The sequence below is a fragment of the Arachis ipaensis genome, chromosome B06 (assembly GCF_000816755.2).
Source record: "Arachis ipaensis cultivar K30076 chromosome B06, Araip1.1, whole genome shotgun sequence".
Lineage (NCBI taxonomy): Eukaryota > Viridiplantae > Streptophyta > Magnoliopsida > Fabales > Fabaceae > Arachis > Arachis ipaensis.
In genome coordinates, this window is record NC_029790.2 from 52,326,653 (window position 1) to 52,335,174 (window position 8,522).

At 33.2% G+C, this 8,522-nt stretch overlaps 2 protein-coding genes across 3 annotated transcripts; one reads left to right on the forward strand and one right to left on the reverse strand.

The window, feature by feature from the left end:
- On the forward strand, positions 249-2,236 carry LOC107648739 (ras-related protein RABE1d). Its single transcript, XM_016352573.2, has 8 exons — positions 249-387; positions 722-794; positions 1,021-1,121; positions 1,232-1,297; positions 1,378-1,475; positions 1,572-1,634; positions 1,718-1,810; positions 1,900-2,236. Exons 1-8 carry the CDS (start codon positions 309-311, stop codon positions 1,990-1,992), a joined length of 666 nt encoding a protein of 221 aa, XP_016208059.1. The 5' UTR covers positions 249-308; the 3' UTR covers positions 1,993-2,236.
- On the reverse strand, positions 2,265-5,658 carry LOC107648740 (ras-related protein RABC2a). Of its 2 annotated transcripts, XM_016352575.2 has the most exons (7): positions 5,551-5,658; positions 5,233-5,477; positions 4,879-4,947; positions 4,605-4,670; positions 3,891-4,012; positions 2,985-3,113; positions 2,265-2,643 (listed from the first exon to the last, which is right to left on the reverse strand). In XM_016352575.2, the coding sequence occupies exons 2-7, from the start codon at positions 5,369-5,371 to the stop codon at positions 2,533-2,535; spliced, it is 636 nt and encodes a 211-aa protein (XP_016208061.1). In that variant the 5' UTR covers positions 5,372-5,477; positions 5,551-5,658; the 3' UTR covers positions 2,265-2,532. The 2 variants fall into 2 exon arrangements, with proteins under 2 accessions (XP_016208061.1, XP_016208060.1); XM_016352574.2 differs by lacking the exon at positions 5,551-5,658 and having other exon boundaries at positions 5,233-5,536.

Sequence of the window (8,522 nt, forward strand, 5' to 3'; positions counted from 1 at the left end):
TTGTCTTGCTCATATTTTTCAACATCAAAGACATTCTTTATGTTTATAATAACTGTCTCTATGTTTATACCTTACTTCGACTACCCAATACAACAAACGAATAAATACAAATGACACATTCTTGCTGCTATGTAGTGTATAACAATAATAGTGCAGCTCACAACCCTTATCCAACGTTTGCGCTGCAGCACAGCACAACACAGTCTGTCACACTTTTCCATTTATTTTTTGTTAAGATATATATATATAGTGCTGGTTTTCTTTGTTGTTAGTTGTGACTCTGTCTGATATTGTCTCATAAGAGAGACATGGCTCTTCCTCCTACACCTTCAAGGTCTCGTGCTGACTATGATTACCTTATCAAGCTTCTTCTTATAGGCGATAGCGGCAAGTCATCATCTTAATTCCCTTAGCTTCTTTACACCCATTTTTTTTTGTCATTCAATATGCTCACCAATCTTCAACTTCGGGGATTTCATGTTTATTTCCCATTTTTTATTTATTAGCTTCAAGTTCTGTTCTATACCTGGATTACTGCTTGCTAATTATAAAAACTTAGAAGTCAAAATTTTCTGTGAGTTGTTTCATTCTTAAAAGAAGTTTCTCAATTCATGTATATACTTTTTCTTCTGCTCTAAACAGTTCTTTTATATTGTTATGCATATGTATATATGTGCTTTTAAGTTTTATTTCACATGGCAGCTATTGACTAAACCTGCAGGAGTAGGAAAGAGTTGCTTACTATTACGTTTCACAGATGATACTTTTACTACAAGTTTCATCACCACTATCGGGTATGCGGAATATAATGAAACTAACATCTTTAGGAGGCAGCATTTGTTGTTAACAGTACGAATTAATAGTTCATGGAATTAAGGCATTGCATTACATGTGCTAAAGAAAGCAACAAAAGTTAATGAACAAGTTGTTGTCTGAGAAAAACTGGAAAAGATTTGCATGTACTTGATGGGTTTGGTTGGTGAGTCTTGAGAAATATATTGAAGACTTTCTTTCTTTCAGGATTGACTTTAAGATTAGAACACTTGAACTTGATGGGAAGCGCATCAAATTGCAAATATGGGATACTGCTGGTCAAGAACGTTTCAGAACAATAACATCTGGTAACTCTCATCGGCATAAGAAACTTGAGATAAAGTTGTATGACCGTGGATGGATTAACTATGTACGCATGCATGTGTGGTTATTTAATTTTCTTTATGGTTCCTTACAGCTTATTACAGAGGGGCCATGGGGATACTGCTGGTATATGATATAACAGATGAGTCATCTTTTGAAAGTATTGCACTATCTCATTCTCTTTCACCTAACAGAATAGCAAATTTCATACTCATGACTATAGTTTAATATTGGTGTTAGATATCAGGAACTGGATCAGGAACATAGAGGAGCATGCTTCCGACAATGTTAACAGAATATTAGTGGGAAATAAAGCTGACATGGATGAGAGCAAAAGGGTAATCAATCACTGAAACTTGTTTGGAATTGGAAGCATATATCGTTGCATCATTGCATGCTTTGTTGCATCTGATTTTTCTAAGGGTTTCTTGTAGGTTGTCCCAACATCAAGAGGCCAGGCTTTGGCTAATGAATATGGTATCAAATTTTTTGAGACGGTTAGTAATTAGCATTGAAATTGTTATGCAAAATAAACTAGCTCTTTTTATTCACTTTTCATGATTGAAAATTTTCTAAGCAGAGTGCTAAAACAAATTTAAATGTGGAGAAGATCTTCCTTTCCATCTCAAGAGAGGTAAAGCATAGACTTTCAGATCGTGGTCCAAAACCAGAGGTAAATCCTTGCACTCATCTATCTTTATGAATCAGAGTATTGATTTTCTTTGCTATTATTGAGTACTGACTTTTAAGTTTGTTGCGCAGTCTCAAACTGTTAAGATCGGCAAACATGAACAAACAAGAGGTTCAACTGCTTCAGCAACCGTGTCGCATATACCAGCATGCTGCAGCTTATGAGTTCTCAAATAGTCAAATGTGAAATGTGTTGTTCATTGTTTGCAAAGGCAAACAAACGGTTTTCTATTCATATCATAATTTTGCCCAAGATTCTTTTGGATGAAACCTCTCCAGGACTCAGATTTGATGTAGCTTTCATCGACAGATTGCTTAGATAAATTTAGATAGCTTAAAATTGTGAGTATATATATATTAGATAATTTTGTTGCAGGAATTGATTGGAGCAATACTTCTTACAGAATTTAATTCAGAAATTGTGTACAAACTAGTGATGCAATAAAGTACCCTTATTTCATTAAAATTGTATAAGCTGGAAACAAGTGCACTTAGTTGCAAGAATCTGCAGTTGCAGTATCAAAGACTTCGGACTTGGGAGTAACACATAAACCCTAAACCCATTCTGATATTGCAAGTAATTCGGCAAGCAACAAACAATGGCAGCATGGCGGAGCAGTAAGAAACTAAAGAGGCAGCTTTACATGTACAGGATTTGTCCAAGATGTGCTAGCTAGAGAACTCAGTGTATACAAACGCAGGATTTTAAGAGCAACAACCACCATTTTGTGATGCTTGGGGTTCCTGTTTCTGCTTTAAAACATTTCTTTTAACTGCTGTTGATCCTTCTTCCAAAAGACTAGGAGCTTCCATTATCTATGAAACGGTGCCATATTATTATTTGTCAGGATTGTGCAGTAAAAAAGCATTACACAGTAGTTGATCTTTCCCTTCCACTTATGCATGCATTTTCAATTTTCATTCGTTTCTTAGCATTTTTTTAAGTCACTTTTAGGTAACAATCATTTTTTTGGTGCTTCTGCATTAACAGCTGTAAATGCTATGTACCCAAATATGTTCATTGAATTATTTAGAGCAAATGCCTATGATATAGCCGCTTCCACTTAATAGGACAATCTTATCTTTTTGTTGTTTATGCTTTAAACTATGTGTTCCCTAAAGAAAACCAACACTGAACCAGATATCTAAAACTGTACCTTTAGAGCAAGTTCCTCAAAGCACTGCTCCACATTTTCTCGAGTTTTAGCGCTACTTTCGAGAAGCAAACACCCCAACTCTTTGGCGAGAGCTAAACCCTCTTCTCTGCTAACAGCCCTTTCAGACTCCTATAATAGAGAAAAAAAAACCAAAGAAGTCAGTGGATGAAATATGTCAATAGAAGAGTCCTCAAAAAGAAATCTAGACTTCAAATTTCAAATGCAAATCTAACGTATGTGTCTGGAAATGATGTTTAGGGTTAATGGCTTAGTAAGAAAGAACACGAGACATTCAATATCAGAAACTGCTTTCTGTCCCAATTTTCACTCAACCATAGGCATGTCCATATACACCAACCATAGGTAGATAAGGTCATATTCTCGCCAATCTTTGTTGGTTTCTAAGTTAGTCCTAACTCATGAGGGATATAACTAGAAGTCGCTAAACTTGAAATGATGATGGTTTAATGTTCCAATGATAGAATATTGGATTACTGTTACAGAATAGGGATCTGCTCTATGAAAGTAAGAACACAAGATTTTCTATAAAAATTCGCAGCAGAATGAAATAAAAATAATTTATGAAACCTAAGAAGATAAATAAGAAATTTAGATTATAAATAATTTTGGCATATGGAAGACAAGACTTCTCATTTCCCGTGACCTTAATAGTTAATAATAAGAAATTCAGATTATATTGGTCTAGTAGTAGATATAATTTTTGACAGGAGATGTTATCTGATCTGTGTCGCTGATCCCATCTAATGGGAAAAGGTTTAGTTGTTGTACCCGAATATAGTAAGATCAGAACCACAAATCTTATGGTATTCCATTAACCAATTTCTCAACCATCTTACTTAGATATATTATCAAGCACAATAGTAAAATGTAAAAGCATGGACTTACTCTGTCAACTTTGTTTCCAACTAGTATCTTCACACAATCTTGATTAGTTGAATAGAGTTCCAATTCCTTAGACCACACTTCCGATAAGTTTGTGAAGGTTTCTCTCCTCGTGACATCGTAAACTTAACAGAGACAATGGGGAAAAAAGCTCAAAGGAATTTGTAAATAGAAAGCTTTGAATAACATAACTTAAGCAGATGCATATCTTATCTTACAAACTGATGGTTCCAGAAAGATCTCAATAACCCCATAAAAAATCTGCTTAACAAATTCTTAATGCCAAAAATAAACACAAAACACAATAAGATAAAATATGTTGCTGTCGCAAACTTGAGGGAATGTATTTGAGGAGACACTGCTTACCCTAGTTGCAATTGTAAAGGCCTAATTATAGGAATCGGAGTTTGAAGAAGGGGAAGGAGACCTTGAACAGGAACAAATGGAGGAGGCTTTTGTTTGGAAACCTCGAATCCACGGTTGGATTTTCAAACAAAAGCCTACACATGTTACTGATAATTGTTGTCACTACATAAGTTAATTTACTACATATATATAACTCAAAATCCTAAAAGCAACCCCCTAACACTGCTAATAAATTCTAAATTTTGAAGTTTCTTATCCAGCATCCTTCTATTCTAAGAAATGCCAAGAGCATCAACAAAACAAGTTTTAAATTTGAAAATTTTCACATATATAAATCATTTTAGCATTTACCGAGAATGATTCCTTGCGCTCCTCTGTAATAAGAACTCGTTAGAGTCCTGAACCTTTCCTGCCCAGCTGCAATAATGTCATGTTATTTCAAGTCAATATCTTCTCTTTAGTTTATTCATTTATGTCAATCCACAATTCATTCAAAAGAAAGATTCTTAGGGGCATTTTACTTTATCGGTCTAAACTTTGAACCCAATTTACTTTCTGTTAGAAATTAAGGTCTGATGTTCCAAAAATAGAAGCATAAAATTTGATTTGAAGTACGATAATTTACCAGTATCCCAAATTGTAAGCTTTAACCTCTTCCCAGCCACTGTCAACACCTTGATCTTAAAATCAACACCTGAGGATATCATAGAATTAAAAATTATATCATCTCAAACCTCAAATCAAATTGTTTATAGAGCAGTTAACTTATGCACAATGACATAATAAATGCAATGTAACTTGTCAACTGAAACTCAATTGAAAATCACAAATTTGGCACTCAAAAACTTCAAAAGTGCCAGTGAAAATGACAGATGGGCAAGAATGAGACAATGCTAAATACTAACAGTGTCTTTTTCCTCATGATGAACAAACAGAAATAAAGGGTAATAGGTAGTGACAATAATGAAAATGAAATCACCAATTGTTGGTGCAAGATCTTCAACAGAGTTGGAAATGAAGCTAACAAGAAGGCTACTTTTTCCAACACCAGAATCACCAATCAACAAGATCTTGAAAGAGAGATCATAGCCACTGCTCTGGCCTGAGGATGAACTCATTCTGTGACACAATGATTATGTGTGTGTGCTTGTCACTGACTCCAAAAAAGTTGAGTGAAAGGAACTTGTGCTAGTTCAGGAGGAAGAAAGTAGAGAAAGAGAAAGCCTGAAATAGCAAAAAGGGTGTGTTTGAGAGAAGCCAAAGAAAAGAAAAATTAATCAAATAATGCAATGCTAACCTGTAAAAAATGCAATGGGGCGTAACTCCAGTAACATGTTTCATTTATTTGCTGTTTTATGAGAGACAAGGAAATAATCAAATACTACCATTTTTCGGCTAATTTTTTTGTATATTGAAAAAATTTTGATATAATACTTAATTATTGGATTTTACGGTGTTTTTAAAATTGTGGGAGCAAACACAATACACTTTTTTTGTATTGACAATACGTCCTCTTGTAATTTGTATTGTATATTTTAATAATATACCATACAAGAGTAGTGTATTGTGCTACTCCCACAATTTTAAAAAATACCATAAAATATATAACAGTCCTCAATTTTTTTTTTAGGTTCATAATTAATTATTTCTTTTAAAAATAATATCTAAAACATTGTATCAACTTTATAGTATTTAGTATTTACCAAAATCTTAAGAATAAAAAGGAAAGAAAAATTGAAATATGACCGCAGCAAAATTTGAAGTTAGCAGGTAAGGATCATACACAAGTATGCAACCTTTGCTTGAATTCAAGAAAAAAAAAAAGGAAAAAAAATCACCTGTGATGAGCTAACAGATATTTAAACTTAACACTTAACATAGACCAACGTATATATTCTTTTCTTTCTTTTATGATTAGATCTGTTTCTTTTTTTTTTCTTCTTGATCTCATGTTTTGGTTTCTTTCTTTTGTTCCAAGCCTTATGCGGTGCCGTTTTTTAAGGAGTACAAGGTTGCTGTCCCCACGTGCGGTGAAGGGATTGGATTGGTGTGGTTTTCTCTGAAAGCAATGCTATTCAACCTGGTCCAAGCAAAGCATTTTTATTTATTTATTGTTTACACAAACAAAACAAACCAAAGTGGAGGTAATTAATTTACTTTGGTTTATCAGTTCAACCTTCAATCTTATTGCTTTTGTCTCTCCACTTAATCATTTATAACACGTTACTGTTCCCTCTTATGCTGCCAAAATAAGGGAATGCTAGCTGCCACTTGGTTATACTTAGCTGTTTATTGATTCTTGCCTCTCTTTCTTCCATTGTTCCATTCTCCTCTTCAAAATAATTAAAGTTTTTAACATTGCTGTAACATTCGCAGAAAAATGTAAAAAAAATATTAGTATACACTAAAATTTGACCACCAAATTAATTATCCATTTGAATATAGCACACATATTTGCTGCATATTGTGTATTCTAATATATATTTATATGAATAACTAATTTGCTAGCTAATAGCTAATATTTAGTATACATATAATCCTACATGATTTTGCAAGAACATATATTTTTTTTACTTTTTGTATTTTCGTTATGGGTTTTGAATTCATCTGAGTAGAAATAAAAAGTAAGGAAAGGGAAATGACTGTGGATTTGGGGTCATGAAGAGGCAACCCGCGTGATAGCCAATCCAATCCAAAGACGAATGAAAGGTGAAGTGTTATTGTCAAAAGGGAGTGACACCAATATGCATGGCCCATTGTGACCAATCTAATCACTAAACTTCTCCATTTTTTTTTTTTAGTTTTTTACATTCGATGAGATGTCGATTTCCTTCTTTCATTCCATTTTTTAATGTTTCCCCTCTTTACAGTTTCCTATTTTTTGATCCATGGAGCTTTATCACATAGATTCACTTTGCGAAGAAAACGGCTTCTAATTAACAGACTATCCATTGAATTGGAGTAGCAAATATTCTTTTCACTTAATTGATCATTTTCGGTTTGGGTGCTGAAATTAAAATGTTCGACTAGAAAATAGCCTCTCAAGATATGCTTCTTTTATTTTCCTTCTTAGATTTGTATGAGAAATCAAGTATACTGAGCAAAGAAGTTGACCTTATTGTTGTGATAATATATAATTAAAAGAGCCATAGGATAAGTAAGTTTCTAAAAAAATTTCCTATGAATTTATAGGTCTTTAAGAAAAATAAAATATTAAATATATAGTTATCAGAATCGAACCGGTAATCGAACTGGTGATGGAATCGGTCAAGTTATTGGGTCATTGGGTCATTAGTTCAGCTGGTGAGTCACTGGTTGAACCGATTGATCCGGTCCTATGTAAATAAAAAACAAAATAATTAATTTAAGAATGAGTGAGTTTATAATTAAAATTAAAATAAATTAAATAGAAGTAAATTATTTGCTGAAAGATATCAATATGTATTTTAATTTGCATATATAATAGTAACAAGTAAATTAGCTGGGTGGTTGTGGCTACTATTTATCTCTTTGCAGGAGGGGGCTTTGAACCCCATCTGTTTCATTTTGAGGAAATTTTGAAATTGAAACGGTTCGGTCGGATCGGTCTTTACCGAGTTTGACTGGTTTCTATCTGTTCACTCTGGGTTTGATTGGTTCGCACCGATTCCTTACTTTGTGCGATCCAATTATTGGACCAGACCGGTATAAAGTCAGGTTCACCGATTTTTCAGTTGAATCGGTCGATCTGGTCCGATTTTGATAACAATGATTGAATAAGCCTGAGAAAAATTTGTGACGACTTTTGAAAAAGTATCATTCTTGGATATTTGAACTTATAGGTTCATTTTTTTTTTTTCTGCATTATTCCCTAACTCGACAAGTCAATAACTAATTTGTTAAATATAATACCCATAATTTATTATCCCACGATCACTCACTCAAATAATAGTATCATCTTTTTGGCTTTCAAACTCACCAACAATCCACTCACAAAGTAGAAGAAAATTTCTAATGACCATATTGCACAAATATTAAGAATTATTATTTGTGACACTACCTTTTGATTATTTCATGTATTCCGTCCCATATTAGGAATATCAAACGATGTCAAACTAACCACACAAGAATTGAAAACTGTCGGCATCACCAAATAGAACTTCCATACACGATAGATTGAGCATTTATTCATATATATGTAAGGTTTTTTATAATAAAAAAAATGAATAAATGACATCAATCATGGAATCTATCTAACTATCTATTTATCAATCTATCTATATTATATAA

What these genes read in the sequence shown, in the direction of transcription:
- LOC107648739 (XM_016352573.2), top strand. Translation starts at nt 309, where the DNA reads ATGGCTCTTCCTCCTACACCTTCAAGGTCTCGTGCTGACTATGATTAC. An exon ending in GTATCAAATTTTTTGAGACG is followed by an intron (nt 1,635 to 1,717) that starts GTTAGTAATTAG and finishes TTTTCTAAGCAG; the next exon opens with AGTGCTAAAACAAATTTAAA. An exon ending in ATCGTGGTCCAAAACCAGAG is followed by an intron (nt 1,811 to 1,899) that starts GTAAATCCTTGC and finishes TTTGTTGCGCAG; the next exon opens with TCTCAAACTGTTAAGATCGG.
- LOC107648740 (XM_016352575.2), bottom strand. Translation starts at nt 5,371, where the DNA reads ATGAGTTCATCCTCAGGCCAGAGCAGTGGCTATGATCTCTCTTTCAAG. An exon ending in AGCGCAAGGAATCATTCTCG is followed by an intron (nt 4,013 to 4,604) that starts GTAAATGCTAAA and finishes GTCTCTGTTAAG; the next exon opens with TTTACGATGTCACGAGGAGA. An exon ending in TTGGAAACAAAGTTGACAGA is followed by an intron (nt 3,114 to 3,890) that starts GTAAGTCCATGC and finishes TCTCTATTATAG; the next exon opens with GAGTCTGAAAGGGCTGTTAG.